The sequence below is a fragment of the Poeciliopsis prolifica genome, unplaced genomic scaffold, assembly GCF_027474105.1.
Source record: "Poeciliopsis prolifica strain line A6 unplaced genomic scaffold, Auburn_PproV2 SCAFFOLD014, whole genome shotgun sequence".
Taxonomy (NCBI): Eukaryota; Metazoa; Chordata; class Actinopteri; order Cyprinodontiformes; family Poeciliidae; genus Poeciliopsis; species Poeciliopsis prolifica.
This window is the reverse complement of record NW_026562389.1, coordinates 9878145-9900941: the sequence shown is the minus strand read 5'-3', so window position 1 is coordinate 9900941 and position 22797 is coordinate 9878145. Positions and strand designations below refer to the sequence as shown.

At 38.0% G+C, this 22797-nt stretch overlaps 1 protein-coding gene across 5 annotated transcripts in view; it reads left to right on the top strand.

Moving 5' to 3' along the window:
* The window catches only part of wdfy3 (WD repeat and FYVE domain containing 3), an 83037-nt gene that overhangs the window by 14507 nt on the left and 45733 nt on the right, over nucleotides 1–22797 (top strand). For all 5 annotated transcript variants that reach the window (XM_055039289.1, XM_055039288.1, XM_055039290.1 and 2 more), the window contains exons 2-13: nucleotides 4810–5020; nucleotides 6098–6221; nucleotides 7652–7761; nucleotides 10621–10842; nucleotides 12027–12219; nucleotides 13343–13529; nucleotides 13945–14111; nucleotides 15735–16214; nucleotides 16752–16862; nucleotides 18327–18520; nucleotides 21232–21503; nucleotides 22103–22300. In XM_055039289.1, the coding sequence (XP_054895264.1) occupies nucleotides 4841–5020; nucleotides 6098–6221; nucleotides 7652–7761; nucleotides 10621–10842; nucleotides 12027–12219; nucleotides 13343–13529; nucleotides 13945–14111; nucleotides 15735–16214; nucleotides 16752–16862; nucleotides 18327–18520; nucleotides 21232–21503; nucleotides 22103–22300 (2438 nt within the window). In that variant the 5' untranslated portion in view covers nucleotides 4810–4840. The remainder of the gene's footprint in view (nucleotides 1–4809; nucleotides 5021–6097; nucleotides 6222–7651; nucleotides 7762–10620; nucleotides 10843–12026; nucleotides 12220–13342; nucleotides 13530–13944; nucleotides 14112–15734; nucleotides 16215–16751; nucleotides 16863–18326; nucleotides 18521–21231; nucleotides 21504–22102; nucleotides 22301–22797) is intronic.

The window sequence follows — 22797 nt, the reverse complement described above, 5'->3', positions numbered from 1 at the left end:
ATTTGTCATGTAATCATTTTCATATATCATTACAAATGCATTAAAATATGCAAATAAACAAATGTGGGTTTTTTTCCCTTTAAAATAAAAAAAATTAATATTTTATTGCCTGAAATGCAATAACAGTATTCCTTCAGTGAACACTTGATCATTTGTAGCAAAGGATGCATCTGTTGATTATTTTTTGGATCAATGAATTTATATCTAGATAGCAAATGGTGATTAATTGATTGTTTTACGGCATTTACACCAGGTGAAGCTAAAACTATGCTACTCGAGGAGTAGTAGTTAGAAAATAGTGTCGTTTTTAACCTTAAATGCAAAATATTTGTAGTTTTATAATCTTTTTGTTGTTTAAATACTGTAGTTAACATACTGAATTATTTAAATATTTATCTACGATTACAATTAACTCTATTAATCCAATTAATGATATCATCCCTATTTACATGCCTGATGTTTAATTTTTTAAAACTTCATAAAACAAAAATGTAATTGACTTGGTTCTTCATTTTTACTTCCTTTTTCTTTTGTCCTCAGTAAACCTCAATTATATTCTGGTTACAGCTGTTCTGATAATCATTTCTTATTTAATTTTTGAGGTTTATTATTTTATAAAATGGCCATAAATGCTGAGAAACTACTCAGATCATTGGAGCAACACTTTGGCTAATCTTTACACCAATTTGACAGTTTTAGAATAGTTTCTTATTGCAGTTTGACCTGATCCAACCTGATCCGAAAGACGGTTTTATAATGGTTCCTGCACCCTTGAGTGATTGCTTGGGGCTCGTTGGCCCGGATATAGCTAAACCACTTCTGCTTTTGGTTCCTTCATTTCTGATGTCCTGCGAGTTTTTCTTCTCGATTGGAAGCTCTTCAACAGGACACGACCCGAGTTTCCATCTGAGCTGGCGGCTAAAGTCTGGACTTTAGTGCTGATGCTACTAAAGCCACTTCTTGATCACTTTGCTGGCTCAGTCAAACGTGCTCTACACCAGCAGCTTTTCCCCACAAGCCCCACAGACTTTATGCTATCTGACTAGTTGAAGTAGAAAACGCCAAAAATCTCTCCATCAACAGTAGAGAGTTAATGTGGATTTGTGTTTGGAGCTTGCATGTTATTAGGACTAAAATAGAAAGAAACAGTGATTTGTGTCCTAGTAGGAAGAGGAAGGACAGTCGCTGTAGAGGAACTGATTGCTGCGACCCACAACCAGAGATCACTGCGTTCTTTCTTATTTATACTGCTAAAACACAAAGTTTTACCAAGTATTTTTGGTTTAGCTTCTTGTGAAAATAATTCAAAACTAACTACATGATAACTTTTTAGCAAGAAATAGAAGCTTGTTTGATGTCAATATTTTCCTAATATTGATAAACAAGTACTAATTCCATTGGCCAATTATATTCTGGTTACAGCAGTTCTCAGTGCCATTTCTAATTTAATTTTTGTAGTTTATTATTTTACGAGATGGCCATAAATGCTGAGAAAATATTCAGATCATTGGAGCAACACTTTGGCTAATCTTTACACCGATTTGACAATTCCAGATTATTTTCTTATTGCAATCTGACTTTATCTCTCCAAACTGATTCGAAAGATGGTTTCATAGTGATTCCTACATATTTGAGTGATGGGGCTTATATTATTGATTAGTAAAATTCCTTAATATTTGCCAATATTAAGCAATTATTAACTAAACATTTCTTGCTGAAAAGTTACTTGAAAGTTAGATTTGTCTTTTCTCAGGTAGTCCAAGTTATTTGTACTAGAAACTAGAGTACAAGACATAAGACTTTGTGTTTTTGCAGTTTACAAATAAATACACAAAATAAATAAAAAATAATAACACAGATTATTCATGATACATTTCCATCTCTAGTCTGCAAATGAAAGCATACACAATAATGGCTTCCTGTTTCGTGAGCAGCTTCTAGTACCAGGAGTGGAAATTTGTTTCTTTTCCCTGGTGATTAATTTGTGAATCAGTTCGCACACCCACCGTAGTTTTAAGTAGGAGCTCACAAGAGACTTTTCTTTTCCCAAGTAAAGTCTCTTCAGACAAATGTTGTTAAGAATTTCATAAAATACCAAAGAAGATACTTGGAATTTTTGTCTAATGATCAGAAGAAAGTAAAAGCGTGGCAATATTTTTGTTGTCTTGTGCAAAGCGGTAAGCAGGTGTTTCATGAAAACAAAAATAAACTGTTTAGGCGATGGTTTTCTGAAACCTAAATGAAAAAAATTGTTTCCCTATTTAGACCTAACTGCAACCAAACCCTGCAGAAGCTTCTTCAATAATTAAATTAGTACAGCATTTTCATCACAGAACAGTACATCCTCACAGTCATTATTAAACATTTTAAATGTTGTTTGATCAAAAATCAAATAACACACTTCAACGTATAGCAAAGCTATCATGCCATAAAGTTTAGAAGAGCTGCCTCTCCAGGCTTGATACTGGTAGCATGACTTTAATCTCCATCCGCTCCAGGCAGGGTTATAACCTTCCTTTGAAAGCCTACACTTTTATTGCTGGACTTGTTTTAGTTCCTTATCTCAGACAGACAGAGCTGCGGGTTAGTAAGGGCCAAACGCTGCGCTGCTTCCAGACACCCGCAGTATTGTAAATGTCAAATCCTTCGTCTTTCAGGTCTTCTCTGCTTTGATTTTTTCCCCCCATCATGTGTGTAAAATGTGTCTGAGACCAACACAGCATCCAGCCCTGTCTCTGCTTATTTTCTGATGAAATCTTTGGCCAAGCTACAGATAAAAGCCACAAAGCTGTGATGTGACTCAACGGAGTGACTCACAACACGATTACAGCAGTATTTGTTGTTCCTTTCATTTCTGGCTTTTTGGGCTTACGTTGACTAAACACAATTAAGAGATGTTTAAATGTTAATTTGTTTCTAGATCCCGCAGTTCTGACGTGATTGTTTACACTCTTGGATTAAATTCTGAGAGCTTGCGCTGTAAAAAAATAAATAAAAAATTGTTCTCCACTTGGAATAAAACAGCAGCAAATGGCGACTGATGCATTGTGTAGCGGTTGGTTGGAGTTCATGCAGAGGGCAGCGCTGAGGTTTTGCTAAAATGACTTTCTGAAGTCCTTAGTCTGGAGTAATGTTGTTACCATCACAGATGCCAGATTTGAGCCAGCCAGCTGTCGGATGACTTCATGATGTCACTCTCTGTGTTCCTGCATGACGGCATTTAGAGCAGGCATGTCCCAAGAGTTCAGCTGAAATATAAGAGTCTGAAACCACCAACAGTTGATGAAAATAATTTTTTTGAAAGTTTAAGAGAAAGATTTTTACAGATTAATAAATAAATATATATATATTTATATTAGGTACAACAGTTACTATTTTTTTTCCCAATAACTTGTCTCTGCTTTCATTGAATGCAAAACACAGGCCAAACATTTAAAGATAAGAAAATGTTTAAATAAAGTCCTCTGGTGACCTGAATGGAGATAGTTTTAAGGACTGCTCATCAATCTAAAGCAAAAAAAGCTTCATTTTCCAGCTTTCATTACTTTGCTTATGATGACAGTAAAAGCATTTTCTCCTACAAACATGAACATGATGAGAGTCTGGGCATATGAAGAGGAACATATTATATTTTTCAAGGTTAAACTCGTCCTTCGTTTACTTGCATTATTATTCTGCTATTTCTGGTTTTGTTACTTTGTGTTTATGTACTTTATTTAGGCTCAACGAGTGTCTCCTAGCAACCTCATCCAATAGTCTAGAGAGATGCTGGCAAGTGGAACAAATGGCTAAATGTACTGATTCTCAGCCGTTCTCTGGGGAACAAGAGCTCAAAATTAATAACAGCAATGTTTGTTTACAATCTGTCAGAAAGAGCAGACCATAAACTGACAGTCACAGGGCTCTACGACCATCTTGCATAACAATAACATGTTTATTTTGGGGTAATAAGTTATTTTTGTGGCATATTTGTTGCTGTCGTAAACCACAAATAGTGTTATTGAACTATTTTTGTTTTGTTTTTAATAAACTTCATTTTGTGTAATCAAAATAAGCGCAGACATGCAGACTACATTCTTCTTTTTGTAGTGATGTATTTATTGCAGACATGTCACCCCGGGAATGGTAATTACAACTATTTATACATTTTTTCAATATGAAATGGATTAACGCTGGAGTGAATTTAAGTAATGATTTTCCGAGTTGATCCCTTATGTCAGGGGAGACCAAAATGTGGGCCGCTGGCCATTTATGGCCCTCAGAATGATTTTGTGTGGTGTTGATTTCACTGGCAATGGAAATTACGTAGCAGCAATTTAAAGTTTTGCTGCCATGACTAAAATTTGCTTAAATATAATTAAAAAAACAACATTATTGAGTGAAAACTGTGGATAAAACTGAAAATTTTATGTCACCAGTTTGGTAATATTTCAGATACTGAAAACAAAAGATGAGTCAATAATTATTGATATCGACTGATTTGAAACACTTATCTCGTCCAACCCGACATCGTAATCTACAAAATACAAAACATTCGTTTCGTATTTTGTACTTTCCTCAGACTTTTTAGATTGTTAGCAAATAAAACATTGTTGCATATGAAAGGATATAGTTTAAAGCATTTGTCATCTAAATAACAAAGTGTTTCTGTTTGGATGGCTAACTGTGGTATTGTTGTTGTGGAATGAAAAGCAGTTTTTCTTGTTTTGACTTACAAAAGTTTGATGTTTTCATGATAGATTTGTCACATTAACCTGAGTATAAATCTCTGCCTTAGTCTCTGACTTAAATCGGTTTTCTTCTCCGCAGGGCTGCCTTTGCCCTGACAAAGCCGCTCAAGATGAACATGGTGAAAAGGATCATGGGGCGGCCGCGGCAGGAGGAGTGCAGCCCGCAGGACAACGCGCTCGGCCTGATGCACCTGCGACGCCTCTTCTCCGAGCTGTGCCACCCTCCTCGTCACATGACCCAGAAGGAGCAGGAGGAGAAACTCTACATGATGCTTCCTGTGTTTAACAGGGTAAGTTGCTCCAAACCGAGGCGGATCAATACAGATCGTTCACGTTACATTTGTTCTTCGAATGGAGTCAGAACATCTACCAAATTAAACCAATAAATTACATTATTCTCACCTTTTTCCATTTCTTACAGTATCAGTAGATTTCAGCTCTAAGTTAGAGGTCCACTTAAAGAGAATTTCAGAACATAACATATCTTCTTATTATGATTTACAAAGAATAAATTAACTTTCTTAAGCTGTGAATGTTGGACTTTTGACACATTTGCAAGAGTTTAAAACATTTTTTCTTTCTTTTTACAAGAGAAAACCAATAACTCATGCAAATGGAAATTATTGATCTGATTTTAATTTATGATGTGATTGATTTATTTATTTCTCATTGTTACACTGAATTTAATTAACTTACATTTTAAATATCACCGTCGAGAGTTGTATGTCAAACTACATGTCAAAATTCATAAATAAGAATGGAAAACATGGCAGCAGTCTTGAATTTAAATAATACAGAAAGATGGGCTAGAACTACAGAACAACACCAGGTGCGTGGCATTAGCATTATGTTCATCTTTTTTTGCCCGCTGTACCACACTGAGCCAGTAGAGGTTTAAATTTGTGTTTTTTCCATATAAAAACTGAGAACATAATGATGGCTGCTTTTCCAGCTCTCCTGCCTGCTGTAGTTATAAAACAATCCTCCATTTTTGTTCTGCATGCAGCCTGGTTGAGTGTCCTCAACAGACTGAAGAGCAACTCTAAGATTTGTCAGCTAATTATCCAGCATTGGCAGCAATTCAAACACTGGTGGCATAATTTAATGTCAGATTTCAGAAGCACTCCCTGTGCAGCAGGCCCACTTTCCTGTCAGATTTACTGGAGAAATAAAATCGAGGGGGAGGCTTTGTTCACAGTAGTGCAGTTTTATCTACAGAACAAAGAAAAAATACACACCTTTTTGTTTTCTAACACATGTTTTGTCATGGTCCTTAAGCTGTAAATGTGAGGAATCTGTTACTAAATGATCATAACTGTCTCCTTACTTTAAACAGCTAAACAAAATCTGCTCTGTTTTCTCTGCAGGTTTTTGGGAATGCTCCGCCCAGCAGCATGATGGAGAAGTTCTCCGACCTGCTGCAGTTCACCACCCAGGTGTCCCGACTCATGGTGACCGAGATCAGACGCAGAGCCTCCAACAAATCCACAGGTGAGCTAGGCGTTTATCGTCTCTTTCTTTAAGAATTTTGATTATTATTGTTACAATAAACTGCAATTAAATTATCCTAAACGATTGGAATTGTTGGTTTTACTGGTAATGTTACTTTATGCAGATTAGTGATACAAATCCACTTCTTTTTATGACTGAAGAAGCATTTTGACAGGGTTAAAGTTGAGTTTTTCATTATAGCTTAGGCTTATTTTGTTGTGACTTTTTGTCTAATTCATTAGTCATAATTAGTTTTTAGAGCATGTTTGCTAGTTTTTCTTATTAACAGGAGATACCGTTGTCAAAAAAATGTCTTCAATTATTGTTGAACAACTAACTGCCTCTGGTGTTTTATCACAACATTTGCTGCCACCATTTTGCAGGCTCGAACCCAATATTTAGTTATTTTGGTCTAAAACATTATTTAAGGTGGTGTTCGAAAGTCTAAATTTGACTGTGACACACACATGTAGGATAACGTATTTTGATAGGAAAACAACCTAACTTCACTATCCCATCAGGAAGCTTCTGGAGTCCCGCAGGGCACAAAGCTCGGTCCTTTGACTTTGGGTTTAATGTTACCAGTGTCACTGCAAAAACAATGAAACTTGCCAAGTAATTTTGGTTTAGTTTCTAGTGCAAATATCTTAGTACCCTTGAAACAAGACAAAGCTAACTTATGAGTTACTTTTCAGCAAGATGTAGGAGCTTATTTTAAGTCAATGCTTCCTTAATACTGACGAAAAATTAATAGTTCTAATTCTATTTCACTTATAACATGGGAAAATGTCATTATAAGTGAAATAATCAGCCAGTGGAAGTTGTACTTCTTTGTCATTATTAAGGAATTATTTACTTAAAACAAGCTCCTACATCTTGTTGAAAAACAACTTGTAAGTTACTTTTGTCTCATTTCAAGTGTACAAAAATATTTGCTAGAAACTACATCAGAATACTTGATAAGATTTTGTGTTTTTGTCATGTACGGTTGGTTTGAGTTTCAGAAAGTGGTGATTCAAACTGCAGTTTCCTGCAAAGTTAGTTACAGACTCCTTGCAGGCCTTTTCTCTGCAAGCAGGGAACATTTATAATTTCCCCAGCTGGTCTTTGTAGCCTGAGTCACGAGTTGAGTTGTGATGTCACATGAGTCAGTAGCTCTCGGTCTTCATCTGCTGTTTTTTTTTCTGGCCTAAGCAATGAGCAGCTTAAGTTTGGCTCCTGGATTTTAGCCTGAATGTCTAACGAGAGTTCACTGGTAACAGGTTTGGTTTGACAAACCAAGGAGCCTCATGTGTGCTCTTTCCCACGTCACGTCCTCCGTGATAATTTGTCCACTCTGTCTGCTCATTGTTCCGGCGGCCATCTGCCTGCAACAGTGCGCCGTCACCATCCATCTGTTTGACCACACAGCCGTGTGCTTCCTCCTGCAGAAGCCGCCAGTCGAGCCATAGTTCAGTTCCTGGAGGTGAACCAGAGCGAGGAAGCAAGTCGTGGCTGGATGCTGCTGACCACCATCAACCTGCTGGCCTCCTCTGGACAGGTCAGTAAAGAGACTGCTGAGCCAAATTCATCAGAACATGTGCAGACTGTCTTTTTATTGCAGGAAGGTTTTATGTGCCACTGCCTACCAAAGTATTAACATGTTTTTGAAAATTTCATGTGTTGAGCTGCAAATTTCTCCATGTTTTTTCTTTTTTTTTAAAATCAGGATCTTAGTTTAGTCTGAGATTAAATCAGACTAAACTATTACTGTTTTTGTCAGTTATGGTACCAAAAACTACTAGTAATGACAGAGATAATATTTTTGACATTTTTTATTTAATATTTTCTTATAAGACTGAGATGATTATTTGTATTAATTGTGATTAATCAAATAGTGAAATATTAAATTTAGCACTTCATCTTATAGAAAGACAGTTAACCGTCTTGATACACTATCAATCAAATTCAATCACTTGAGTTCATTTAATTGAGCCTTGAATTTATAAAACACAAAATTACTAAATTTTAAAGAAAACACCAGATAGTCAATAATTGAACAGACATTATTTTTTGATGGGTGCATCACCAAAATCATCCACATCAAATATGTTGGTCAATATTTCATTTATTATGGTGGGATTATGGAGGGCAGTCTCAATTTAAAGGAACTCAGTGTTTCGGTTGTTTCGCATTTTTCTGGAAGTTTGTTCTAAGCTTTTTAAAGGGGACGTATCATGTAAAATCAACATTTTTGAACTTTACAACATATTATGATGTTATCCTCGCCCTCCCCCGTTGGCTCCTTCAGACTAGCCAGCAGCATTTAGCAAACACCTGATCAGCTGAGCTCATTATGGGAGCTACTTGTCAGTGAAACGTTGGTAAAAACGTTTTTTAAAGGATTAATAGAGGAGTCATGTTGTGATGAATTACTGGAGGTGGAGTTTCAGGAAGAGCAGGAGTTTTTAAATAGACAGAGGTCCAATTTAACAGCGTAAATTACAAAGTCAAATTTATTTTAAGTCAGATTTGATATTTGTAGTAATTCCATAACAATTGACAGTAAAATTGTTGCTTAAATGTTATTTAAAATGTCACTAAGTGCCTGGAAAATGAATCATTAACTTGCACGCCTGGTGTTTTAGGTGGAGACAGTCTTTGTTTTTGTGTCTCAGACAGAACACTAAGCTTCTCTCAGCCTCTGTAAAACTGAAGTCATTTTGCTTACTTTTACAAGCCCCCGCTGTATTTTTTGCTTTGCTTGTTTTAATAGGTTGCTGTTCAGACAGAGCTCAGCCTCTTTGTGTCTCTTCCTCTTGACACGCCTCGACTCTTCCGCCATATTTCCTCCACAGCCTCCTCATGTCACATTTACTCACATTTATCCGTCAGCCGTCAATCCTTCCATTTCAGCCTGTAAACACTCACATACACTTCACCTGTTACAGGTGAGGATCCATTCCTGTTATCCTGACTCTCCTTCACCAATTGATGTTTTATTCCTCCATTTTCCTTCTTCTTCTTGCAGTCCTTCATCGATCAAAAATGGCGCGTTTCAGAGCAGTGGAGAAAATTCTGCGGTCATTTCTCTCCGTCTTTATTTGTCTCCGTATGTGTGATAATTATCATAAATTAGAAAGTGTGTGATTTAGTCACTGTGAGCTTTATTTTCAGTAAGTGTGTGGGAGGCTGTTTCATTATCTGAATCATTCGCCGGAGTGAGCACAGTTCTCTGGTTTGCCATCATAACACCAAATGCAAAGTGCACACATTGAAACTCACACTTCAGGCCATCATGGCCGCTCTCGCTTTCGTTTTCTTCACAGCAACTCGGCCAAGAATCCACAACCGAATAACAATTTATCAGCGTCACGCTAAAAATAAAAATGTTTTAGTCTTTATTTTTAGCAACCTCCCGCTTGAGTGTGGAAGCTTAGTACTGGTCATTTTTTAAAATTTTCTTCTCATAATTTTCTGTAATAAACTTTCATTTTGTTCTAATAAACAGCATCAACCAGCAGGATGTTGCGTGGCTGGAAGTAATTGAAATGAAATTATTTTTCCATAAAGTGCCTTGAGACAACATTTTTTGTGATAATGAACAGAATAAATAAACTGAATTAAATCTGATTTTATGCTTATTTTTGTAAATATTAAGTTATTTTGTATATGTTTATTTTTTCATTGTAAAAAGATACTAATGGTGAAGTTTAAAGTAGGACTGATATGATTAATCAGATTAATTGTGATGAATTGATTGCTGAAATAATCGTCAACTAATTGATTAATTGTTAACTGGCGTATATAAAGGCTATTTGGTGAAATTAACAATATATTCAGAGCAATAATTAAGCCAAAATTGTGCAAATAATATAAATTCCTCCAATGATCTAGAATTTGCTTCACCAGCTAAGCTATGGTGTTGTTTTATGCAATAAAATGTTAATTTTCTTATATTAAAAAAAATATTTAATTATGTATTTGAACATTTTAATGTATATTCAATATTGTATAAAAAGGAAATTCTCTGTCAGATTAATTGTCAGAATAATTGATTACCATAACAATAGTGAGTTGCAGCTGCTAGTTTAAAGGAAATTAAACGTAACATTGTTTTCTTACCATTTTGATCCAAGTAAATGAAACCAACATAAAGGAAAAAAATTCTGAAATATTCTGTTTATATTGCAGAACTATTGACTTGTAAAATGTAACAAATTTTATGTGCTTCTGTTTTGACATTTTTGGCAAAGTGTTGGAATAAGAACTATTTTATTTTTTTGAAAAAACCTTAATGGGAAATCTTAACCCAAATACAGTTCTGGCTCCTCATTAACCACTCAGCTCTGATTTAGGAGTCGCTTTCCTTTTGTAATTAACATTCACTTCATCTTTGTCCTTCGTCTGCTCCCAACAGAAAACAGTGGACTGCATGACAACCATGTCCGTACCCTCCACCCTGGTTAAATGCCTCTACCTGTTCTTTGACCTGCCCCATATGGCCGAAGCCCCAGCGGGCCCCACCCCGCAGCCGCCACAACCCCCACCCAACCAGGAGAAGACTCCGAGTCAGGCCCACACTCAGCCGGAACTGCCGCTGGCCGACCGCCGAGCGCTGCTCCAGAAAGTCTTTGTCCAGGTGGAAAAAAGAAATGGTTCTTTCTGTTCACTGTGCTTTAGGCCAGCAGTCACACCAGCCACCTTTAGTGCTCTTTAATCCAACTCCAGTCTGTTTATCTTGAATGTCCGGTTTGTTTGAGGAGATGTGAACGTGAAATCAAATGATGAGGACCAAAACCTACACTTACAAAGTTTGATTGACGTGAACTCTGATGCAGATCAAATGTAAATGCGAATGAGAAACTTACTACCACAGCACATGGCATTCTGGGTAAACAAAAATAAAATGACACACGAGGCTAACGCTATAAGGATAAGTAGCTCATGAACTAAAGACAAAAAAAGAAATCCCACACTGCTGAAATCTGACACTAGTCCAGTCTTGCTTACATTTTAAGGAGAAGGAAGTTGCGCTCAGTGTCGTCTTCAGCGAGTTTTGTGTCGTTTCCTTCAGTGGTTCTTGGTGCAGTGCCCTCATAAGTTTCTCAGTTAGTTTATAGTTCGGTAGACTCGGTTCATTTGGGGACCAAAGTGGCAACATTTGTTACATTTTTAGCTGCTGCGGTTCTCTTTCACACTGCACTGCTTAAAATGAGCAAAACCCTTTAAGAAACTGTTCTCCTCCTTGCCTGTGGGGGCGCTGCACCAAGGAGCATTGAAAAAACAACACAAAAACTTCTGAAGAACACACTGACCACAACTTCCTTCTTCTTGACATGTAAACAAAAATGGAGTGGTGTCAGATGTTAGTGGTTGCAGAATTTCTCTACACAAGCCATTTTTCATGCTAGCGCTAGACTCTCGTGTTTGTTTTGGTTGTGTTTACCCAGAATGCCCTGTGTTGTAGTCCACTTCCTGCTTTTGGAGCGGTCTCTGGTCTGCTTAGTGTTTACAAATGCATTCAAGTGGCGCCAAAGGTCACTTCAACCAAACTGAGACCAAGGTTTGTATGAGGACCAGAGTTCGCTTTTTTGTTCCACATCAAAGTTCAATTAGCATTCACACATCCCCAAACAAATCTGGTGTGAACACATCCTCAACATGGCAAATCATTGTGATTGTAGAAAAATAACACGAGGTATATCAAGACTGGTGTAGACTTTTAACCGGTTCAGTAATTCCAGCTGCAGGAAGAAAGTGCGTCAACACTTTCTTCATGATGCAAAACGCTCATTTTCATTTTGGTCCATTTTACGTTCACAGATCCTGGTGAAGCTGTGCACCTTCGTGTCTCCGGCGGAGGAGCTGGCCCAGAAGGACGACCTGCAGCTGCTGTTCAGTGCCATCACCTCTTGGTGTCCTCCTCACAACCTGCCCTGGAGGAGGAGCGCAGGCGAGGTGCTCACCACCATCTCCCGACACGGACTCAGCGTCAACGTGGTCAAATACATCCATGGTATGACAACCATTATCAGTTTACACAATGTCAGCACTGTTACAGTAAAACTTTGTAAAATGTGTTCAAAACAAAGCCCTTCCCAAAAACAAAAATGCAAGTATTACCCAAGTAAATCAGTATCAGTATAATAGAACAACGTAAATAGAATACACAGAAAAATATAATTTAAAGCTCAAAATATTTCTTATATATCTAAAAAAAATTAGAGGAGGTCTATTGAGAAATATTCACAATTTGCAAATTTTTATGCTTTCATTTGGGTTTGTACTGCTTCTAAAAACAGCCCATCGTTTAAATAGACACCCAACTGCTGTCTATGTCTATGTCTTTTGATGTCTGGAGACATCAACCCCAGCAAAGCCCAGCCCAGTTTCCCAGCAACCCAAGCTGAGCTTCAGCATGTTTGGTCAGCTGGTTTTACTGCTGTACAATGGCTGCTGGAAAAGACAAGTATTATTTTTTAAAATTGCCATCCAGAAACCACTTGCTGCATTCTTTTTCGTTGTGTAGGATGCTCCACTTCTTCTTTTCAAAGATGTACGGTTGTATAATTGCTCATCTGTTTGCAGCCATTTTCGTGTTTGAGTGAAAATGTTGAGTTGGGGGGCCTAGCCAGCAGCAGCTTTTTGGAATTCAAAGTGCCCAGACGCCTCTGAACTGACCAGACTAAAATCTCATTAATATTTTTGTGCAAAAACACTAATGTGTTTTGACTAGCCCGTAGTTTTATCCTGGCTTGTTCAATTAAGCTTAATGGGTCACATTTAATGATTAAAGTTGAGCTAGAAGCCAGACTGAATAGTTTGGTTTTGTTTAATAAAGTTTTTCTCTGCTCCAAAAGTGACAGTCATAATAAAACAGTCCGTTTTAGCGACCTCAGGGGACGAAAGGCCTACAGGATAAAGGCGAATCCCTTGAAAAGGTTGACAGGGCTGAACTTTCCACATTCGGACGTCTCCAGCTTTTTTTTTCCTTTATGAAAAGTTTAACCTTTTCCTACACAAAGGCAGGTGGGAACCAGCAGAGAGTTCCTGTCCAGCCTGTAAACCCACGATGAAAGCGAGCTGGACATGGTTTTAATATTTCCGTGTTTTCTCCTCCATCTCTTTTCTCTTTCCAGAGAAGGAATGTCTGTCCACATGTGTCCAGAACATGCAGCAGTCGGACGACCTCTCCCCGCTGGAGATCGTGGAGATGTTCGCCGGCCTCTCCTGCTTCCTCAAAGACTCCAGCGACGTTTCGCAGACGCTGCTGGACGACTTCAGGATGTGCCAGGGTTATGCCTTCCTCTGCGACCTCATGCTCAGGTACAACCGAGAGCGCCATGTTTTATTTCTTTTGTTCATCTGGTTGTCAATAGAACAACCAGAAATATCTAAAAATAAATGCCAGCTGGGGCTGGACAATATAGTTGAAGAACTTAACACAGTGCAAGTGTTTCATCAATAATTATCTTTATTGATAATTATCGATTAGTTTTTTGTTTTAAATATCCGAAGTACTGCCAAACTGGCAGCGTGACCTATCCTGTTTTATCCACAGTTTTCACTTCATGCTGTTATTTATTGTTAAGTAACGGATCGGAGTCCAGTCCAACTCTTCTATAAATTGAATACTGAATATTCTGAGATGCATTATCTAATAATATCGATCATGTGTCTATCACCATATATATTACTGTTTTATTTTCCAGTCGTAATACAAACTATTTCCTGTTTCCAGACTGGAACAGGCCAAGGAGGATGAGTCTAAAGACGCACTGAAGGATCTGGTCAACCTGGTCACCTGTCTGTGCACGTACGGGGTGACAGAGCTGAAACCCGCTGGTCTCACCACCGGCGCCCCCTTCCTGCTGCCAGGGTTCGTTCTCCCTCAACCCTCTGGGAAAGGTACAGTGCCGAAACCAGCAAAACTTTCAAAATATTGTTAATACTCTTCCCTTTCCAATAGACAAATATGGGTCTTTGGTTACAACCTCAATAATGAACAACTTTGTAATTACCGCCTTGAAATTGGGCCTCTGTCTCTTTAAAAACTCCACCTTCAGGAAGTCATCACAACATGGCTCCTCTATTAACCCTTTAACAACGTTTTTACCAGAGTTTCACTCAGAAGTAGATCTTATGAGTTCAGCAGTTTCACAAGATGTTTGCTAATTGCTGCTGGCTAGTCTGAAGGAGCTAAATGGAAAAGCTGCAGGGGAGAGCCCACTGTAATCCAGAAGCTCGGTACCAAGGAAACTGCTCCTTCATCTTTTCCATTTGTCTAAATGGAGAGATGTTCTTGCAGTCGGGCGTTAGACTTGCCGTCTTTTTAGTTAGCTTAAAGCGCCAAACTTGAAAAAGGCTTTTTGTTTTTCCCTCCTGCTCTTATCTCACAGCCTGATCTTAATCTGGGAAATGACTCTGATGCTTGACTGATCCCAGGGAGCTCAACCTGTTTGACAGACGCTGTGCTGCTCGTCACGCTGCTGGAGATGAGCCCCCTCCAAACATCCTGAATACAAACGAGAACCTCTGAACTGCTTCCCCTTGACCTTTAGTGTTTTTGGTCAGTTTTACAGAAAAGGCTTCAGGTTCTGCAAAGCTTTTAAATAAGGAATAAATCTTTCATTCCCAACAGTTGATCAGTTTTATATGTTTGCTTTAACATTCACTAAAAACGCCAGAGTGGAGCGTGAAAGCCTGTTTTAGCTCTACAGCATAAAATCACGCACAGAAAATCTCCCCCCAGACTCCCTGCTGGAGGACGAAAAGCTGCTCGCTGATCATGACTAGCATTAGCTGTAGCTGTTAAATTATCAATAACCCGCTAGATTTAAATTTCTATGGGTGATATATATATATTTTTTTATAAAAAGGGACACAATACTTTGCTTCTGATTGCCAACACTATTACAACTAGATAACAAGTTTAAAAAAAGTTTTAATTAAGAAAAAAATTAACAAGGGATGCAGATGTGCTCTGGAATTCGGTCTGTTTTCACTGCGTGGTAGATTAGCTTCTTTCTTTTTTGTTGATCCTTTTTCATTCTGTTTTCTTTTTTTTTTCTTCTTTTTCTTGTTTTGTTCTTTCTTCATTTGTTGCTTTCCTCCATTCTTTCTTTCTATTTTGTTCTTTTTTTAAGTTGTTTCTTTTGTTTGCTTAATAATATTTTTTTTGTTTCTGTTTTGTTCGTTCTTTCTTTGTTTTAAGTCTTTGCTTTCTTCTTTTGTTTTGTTAGTTTGTTTTTTGGTTGATTGTTTTGTTTTGTCTTTTTTTCCTGTCTTTCCTTGTTTCTTTCTGTCACTCTCTCTCTCATTGTCTCTCGTTCTTCTGAACCTTCATGTCTTTCTGGTGTAAAACCATGAAGAGTCTCCATCATCACTCATGTGTTTCTCTTAGTGAGGCGTGTGCTTTATTTCAGCGTTTGCTCATTGTTGCTTCCAGTTAATATTTTTATCTCCAACAGATTAAATAGTTTTTCTTCAGCTCTTATTTCTATTTATCTGTTGTTCTTGTCCCTCCTTCAGGTCACACAGTTCGGAACATCCAGGCCTTTTCGGTGCTGCAGAACGCCTTCCTGAGGGCCAAAACCAGCCGCCTGGCCTGCATGCTGCTGGACGCCATCGGGAATATCTACGCCGCCGAGCCAGCCAACTACTTCATCCTGGAGTCGCAGCACACGTTGTCGCAGTTCGCCGAGCGCGTAGCTAAGCTGCCCGAGGCCCAAACCAAATACTTTGAGCTGCTGGAGTTTGTGGTGTTCAGCCTGAACTACGTGCCGTGTAAGGAGCTGTTCAGCGTGTGCGTGCTGCTGAAGTCCAGCACGTCGCTGTCCTGCAGCATCATCGCCGTCAGAACGCTGCTGAAGCTGGCCAGGCATGACCCCGTGTTCAGCGACGTGCTGCGGGAGGTCGGCCTGCTGGAGGTGATGGTGAACTTGCTGCACAAGTACGCCGCCTTGCTCAAAGACCCGGCGTCGCAACAGCAGCCGCAGAACAACGACCAAGGTGAGAAAAATTCACCCGCAAAGATTACACTGCAAAAACACAAAACCTTAACGACAAATTTTGGTCGAGTTCTAGTGCAAATATTTTACTTCACTTAAAATTTAACTAATAAGTAATGTTTTAGTCAATATCTCCTTAATATTGATTGAAAAATGGCTGGTTACATTGGCAGATTATTTCACTAAAAAGTGTAATAAAAGAAATATTTTGCCAGTGAAACTAGCACTTTTTTATTAATACTAAGAAACTATTGACTTAAAACAAGCTCCTATGTCTTTCTGAAAAGTTTCTTGTAAGTTAGTTTTCTTTTTATTTCAAGTGTACTAATATATTTGCAGTAGAAACTAGAGCAAAAATACTTGGTAAGATTTTGTGTTTTTGCAGTGCAAAGAGTGAATTTTAATAGTATTTTGTGATGTATAACAGTAATAATGAATGCTAACTGGAGATAATTAACATGAATAATTACCTTTCCAGGTGATGCCCTCACTGTGTAGCCAATTTAATGTTTTCTTGTTGCTGTCTTTCTGCGCTCAGCTGACTGTAAGAACAACCTGATAGCGGAGGAGCAGAAGCAGCTGGCCTGGCTGGTGATGGAGACTCTGACGGTGCTGCTGCAGGGCTCCAACACCACCAACACTAACGCAGGTAAACACACTCACACACTGCAGGCTGCACATGCAGGGTGATTTCACAGGCTGACGGTGAAATCTAACGTTCAGACTCAAGAAAACAAAGCTGCAGGTTGGAGGGTTAAAATCATATCAGACCTAAAGCAGGTTTTGTACCGATTCAGGGAAAGTTCACAGAATCAGACTCGGATCAGGAGAACCAGGGTTCCTCTGGAGGTGGTCAGCATCCGTCCATCCATCCGTCCATCCATTCATCCATTCATCCACTCTTCCATTAGCATGTCCATCCTTCCATCAGCCCTTCCTTTCTCGAGTTAGTTTTCCTTTTTTCTCTCTTTCTCTCATTTCTTTCTCTGTTCATTTCTTTCTTTCTCTTTTGTTCCTTTCTCTTTTTGTTCATTTGTTTATTTAATTATTTGTTCATTTCTTTGTCTTTGTTTATTTTGTTCCTTTCTCTTCATTAATTTCTCTCTTCATTCATTCATTCTTTTCTTTCCTTCCTTCCTTCTTTCTTTCTTTCCTTCCTTCTTTCTCTCTTTCTTTCTTTGCATGAATGTCTCAGCTTTAACCTCCCAACACACCCTGATAACTGAGATCAGAAAAAAAAATTCTACAATCTGTTAAATCTGAAGAGCTGCTTTCACTCACACCTCCTGTTTGCAGATGAGTGTGTGGGTGTGCGTGCGTGCGTGCGTGTGTGTGTGTGTGTGTGTGTGTGTGTGTTTGCGTGTGTGTGTGTTTGTACTCGGTCTGTTGGAGCGACTGGGTGAGTCACCAGATTAACCATCCTGCAGCTCTGCTCTCTGTGACCTGGATGGTGACTGTTTGTCGCCGTTAGAGGAACTCGTGACGTGGGAGATATTAGCAGCTCTTCACTCTGATAACATTTGCGTGTTGCACCTGGAGCTGCTAGCTGCCACTCTGACGTGACGGAGAAATGAAACAAGTGTCTGACACTTGGATGGATTAAAGAAAAATCAAGGAGCTTGCTGTAGGACAGTTAGAAAAAGAAGAGGTGTTGATGTTTGGGTTAAAAAAATTACAATAATCTGATTTATGCTCATTGAATTTGAGGTGGTGTTAACCTCTGTTTATTATAAATAAACGAGTTAGACTGTATAATGTTTCGATTATGTATGTATTAAACATCCTTTTACATTATTTAAAATGAAACTGTCATAAAAATGTATTAAAAATTGACAATATATTTAAATATAATTGCTTAAAAATAAAACACAACATCATGAAGTGGATAAAACAGGAAATGTCTTGCCAACAAAAAAGCTAGAAAACAATTATTGATATCAACTGATATGAAACACCAATTTTGTTATAAGTGAGCTTCATAAAATAACTTTGTTTTGATGATGTGATGACATCATAGCTACTAACACTACAGAAAGCAGGTGGATTAAACATTTCATTTGCAAGGTCTGAGATTTAAAAAAAAAAAAAAGATTTTTTCCCCTGTCGTTCTCAGCTCTGTTCAGAGAGTTCGGCGGCGCTCGCTGCGTCCACAACATCGTGAAGTACCGCCAGTGTCGGGAACACGCCCTGCTCATCATCCAGCAGCTCGTGTTGTCGCCCAGCGGCGACGACGACATGGGAACGCTGTTGGGCCTCATGCACTCGGCACCGTCCAGCGAGCTGCAGCTGAAGACCGACATACTGCGGGTAACAAACAGTCAACTGTCACCGCAGTTCAGAAGTTACATTTACTTCAGTAACCTTTGTGAAAAAATTTACTTTTAGGAGTATTTTTACAACATTGTACTTTTTACTCTTACCTGAGTAATTTTATTAAGACGTATTTTTACTCTTTCTTAAGTAAAACATGTTTTTAACCTAAAATTTCACCAGAAATAGACACACACCTGCAGTTTCTGTTAAAGTTTCAAGTTTTTTATTGACAGAAACTGATTTGGAAGCATTTTCTTTTGTCTGGTTTTGTTTGCTACCTATGCAAATTATTGTCGTTTTGGTCCTGAAATCTATATTTTGCTTTAATTTTTAAGTAAATGATTGATAATTTGATCAGTTGCTCAGTCCTTGAGTACACTTTTTACCAAATACATTTTTCACTCTTACCTGAGTGAAAATAAGTTGAAGTAAAGCTACTTTTACTTGAGCATCATTTTTGGGTACTTTGTCCGTCACAAAACCCTGATTGATCTCAATCTCATAGAAAATATCACCAGTTCAACTTTTAAACTGGTGATTATAAGCAAGACAACCTGCAAATCTAACTTCAAAGTAACTTTTCAGCAAGATATTGGAGTTTGTTTTAAGTAAATAAATACTAATAGCGATGAAAAATACTAGTTCCATTGGCAGATTATTTTCCAATGGAACCTATATTTACTGTAAATATGAGAAAAATGTCTTTTCATAAGTTAAATGGAACTGGAGCTTTTACACCAATATTAAACTTTGCACTATAAACTAAACCAAAATTCTAAAGCAGTGTTTGGTTTCAACTGTTTGTCTTCATTCCAGCTTTCATTTTTAGGCTGTTTCTATAATTTAATTATTATGCAGCCAGAAGGAATCAAGCAAAAATAAATTCTGCACCTCCAAAAGCTTGTCAGTAAATCCTGGTAAGAACATCCAGACACAAAAGGGAGTGATTTTAAAAATCAATATGCATTTGTAGTGTTGCACACGGTAATTGCTTTAAAGCAGGATCTCTGAGAGTTAGGTGCACATAAAAGCTGGAACCGTACACACACTTTCACACACTGGCAGGATGAGAGGCCGGCTCATTTTCTCAGGCATAATTGCATTTTTAAACTCCTTCCCCCTGCAGATGAAGTAAATCTCATGCCTTCCGAGGGCTTCACCTGGATTAACTTGTCAGCATTTTACTTCAATTTCACTAATCATGGATTTTAATTATCACCACAAAAAGAAACTGCATGGAGCTTTAAATATGCCTTTTATTTGTGCACCGTAACTGAGAAAATTTATATAAATCTTCGGCTCAACCCTGTGAAAGCCCTCATTTCATGTTCTACATTGGAGAAGAATCTATCAGGGTTTTGTTGCATTAATCTTCCACATTGCGTGTGAAATTAATGCCCCACACTCAGACTTTTAGTGCACAGCTGCATTCTGGTGGTGATTTCACAGTGTGAAGTTAGAGGAAGACGACTCTAACATCCTGTGATTGGTTTAATAAAACTTTATGCTGACACTAGCAGGACTTTGTTAATGCAGCAGGAAACAGCTGGCTGGTTTTACTTCTTCTTTGTTACTGGTGGAGGCTAATCCTCTCTCTATGTAGCTTTAGTCAGACATTCAATTCATGGTTGCCATTGGTGACAGTAAACAGAATGAGTTTCACATTTGATTTTTGCATAATTCCTGACGTATAAACGCTTCGACTGAAAGGATTAATCAGTGAAATCATGACTAATTGGTTATTAAAATAATTGTCAAATAATTTAATGACAGAATAATTGCTGGAGTGGTTCTGGAGTGTACATACTAAAAAAAAACAGTTTTCTAAAAAAACATATTCAAAACAGTAATTATGTCAAAAATGTACAAAAATGCACACATTTTTTATTTAAGATGAAAATCAAACGCTTCAAGTGGCATAGAGTCACCTGGTTCAGATTTACTAAAGGAATGTTATGTGATGCATTTTAGGCAATAAATTAATTAAAAAAGCAATTTTATTGTTTATTTGCATATTTGTATGTATTTCTATTATTTTATAAGTAAGACATAAATTTAAATAAAAAATCTTTTTTCATTTTTAAAATCTGACTAATTATGAAAATTCAGTTCAGTCCAATCACACATCCATTCCAAATTGATAAGGTTACCAAATAATGCAGTAAAGTTATATTTATTTCTTAAATTGGTTCAAAGTTTTTTTTTATCTAAGGAAACCCAGCAGTTATGAACTTGCAGCATTCACTCCTCCCAGACAGCGGATGTTTGCTTGAGCTGTTAACTTTGCAGCGATCCTTCATAAGGAGCATGCAAGTGGGGACAGTGGAGAGAAAAAACTCCCCTTTAACAGGAAGAAACCGCCAGCAGAACCAGGACGCAGCTCAGTTTAAGCAGCTGTTTGCTACAACCAACTGATCCAGGAGTAATTTCTTTGTTTTATAAAATAAACAGTTAATAACAGTAGTCACACCATTAATGGCCTTATTAAGGAGAACTAAGCAATTAAACTTTAAGTCCATAAATAATGAAGGAAAATCCACTAGGAAAGGTGGTATTTTTTTTATTTTGCCAACAAATTAAAATCTTCAGTACAACACACAGTCGCTGTCTCTTTAACTTTATATTGGATACTTTAACAGATATTCATTTACTTGTACCTGTAATATTTCGATGGTGTGTGATGGATTTGTGTTTTCCGTCTTTAGGCTTTGTTGGCCGTGCTGCGTGAGAGTCACCGCACCCGCACAGTGTTCCGCAAAGTGGGCGGCTTCGTGTACGTCACCTCCCTGCTGGTGGCCATGGAGCGCTCGCTGTGCCAGCCGCCGCGGCACGGCTGGGAGCGGGTCAACCAGAACCAGATCTTCGAGCTCCTGCACACCGTGTTCTGCACGCTTACCGCCGCCATGCGCTACGAGCCGGCCAACTCGCACTTCTTCCGCACCGAAATCCAGTATGAGAAGCTGGCCGATGCCGTGAGGTAACAAACAGCCGGAATATATTTCTACTTTTACGTGGCAAAAACACAATATTTTACAAAGTTGTCTAGTTCTAGGTCTAGGTTTTGTTCCAAGTAGACTTGAAATAAAACAACTTCTCAGCAAGATATAGGAGCTTGTTTTTAGCTAATATGTCCATAATATAGGTAACAAAGTACTAGATTGACATGGAGCTAATAGTTTTAATGTATCAAAAACAACTAAGCAGGTGAGGTTTTGGTCGACATTCTCAGTGTTTCGGCTGTTTTGCAGTCTTCTGTAAGTTTGTTCCAGATTTGAGGAAAATAAAAACGAAAAGCTGCTTGGTTCTGTTGATACAACAGCAGATCTTTAATGTGTTGTAAATGCCAAGCCATTCAGTAATTTATAAACTAACAACAGTATTTCAAAGTCTGTTGGCTGTTTTAAGTGAACAATTAAGGCATTATTGACTTAAAAGAAGCTCGTATTTCTTGCTGAAAAGTTACTTCAAGTGTTATAGAATATTTGTGTTCGAAACGAGCCCAAAATTACCTGGAAATATTTTGTGTTTTTGCAGTGTGAATCTTGATAGTGAACTTTTTCCCGTTCCCTCCTCCAGGCTGCTGGGTTGTTTCTCTGAAACGAAGAAGCTGGGCCCAACCGGCGTGTTCCCGTCCAACGCTCAGCCCTTCCAGAGGCTGCTGGAGGACGAGGCATCCTCCGCAGGCTGCGCTGGAGACAGCGTCTGTCCCACGCTCAAACACTGCAGCAAGCTGTTCATTTACCTGTACAAGATGGCCACCGACTCTTTCGACAGGTGGGCGAACTGTGGAAACAATACAATACCAACACAAACATAGTTAAAGTAGCCCTTCTATCATTGGTTTCAAATAAGCAATGAATCAATTAATCGCATGAAAAAATTAAAACAAGCTCAATAATTTCCATTTGCATGATTTGTAATTTTTTTCTTTTTTCTCTTTCTACTGAAAACTGGATGATAAAACTCTTCTGTCTGGTGTTTTGGTCTCAACCAGCTCTGTTTTTTTGAAGGACAATTTTATTTAGAGAGATATTATAATTCACTATATTTGTTATTTTGTTGTTTTGTTTATTTATTTTGAATATTAAACTGTCTCCCAGTTTCACTGCGAAATGTTCACTAAAATCTTAAGTTTTTTTATCTTTGTGCTCTTTCGTTGGTTTGCCATTATATTAAATGGTTTCAAAACACTGTCGTTTATAAAACAAAAATATATATAATTTTAACTGCTGAGGTTTTGCAGAGGTAAAAAGAATATTTAGTTTCTCATT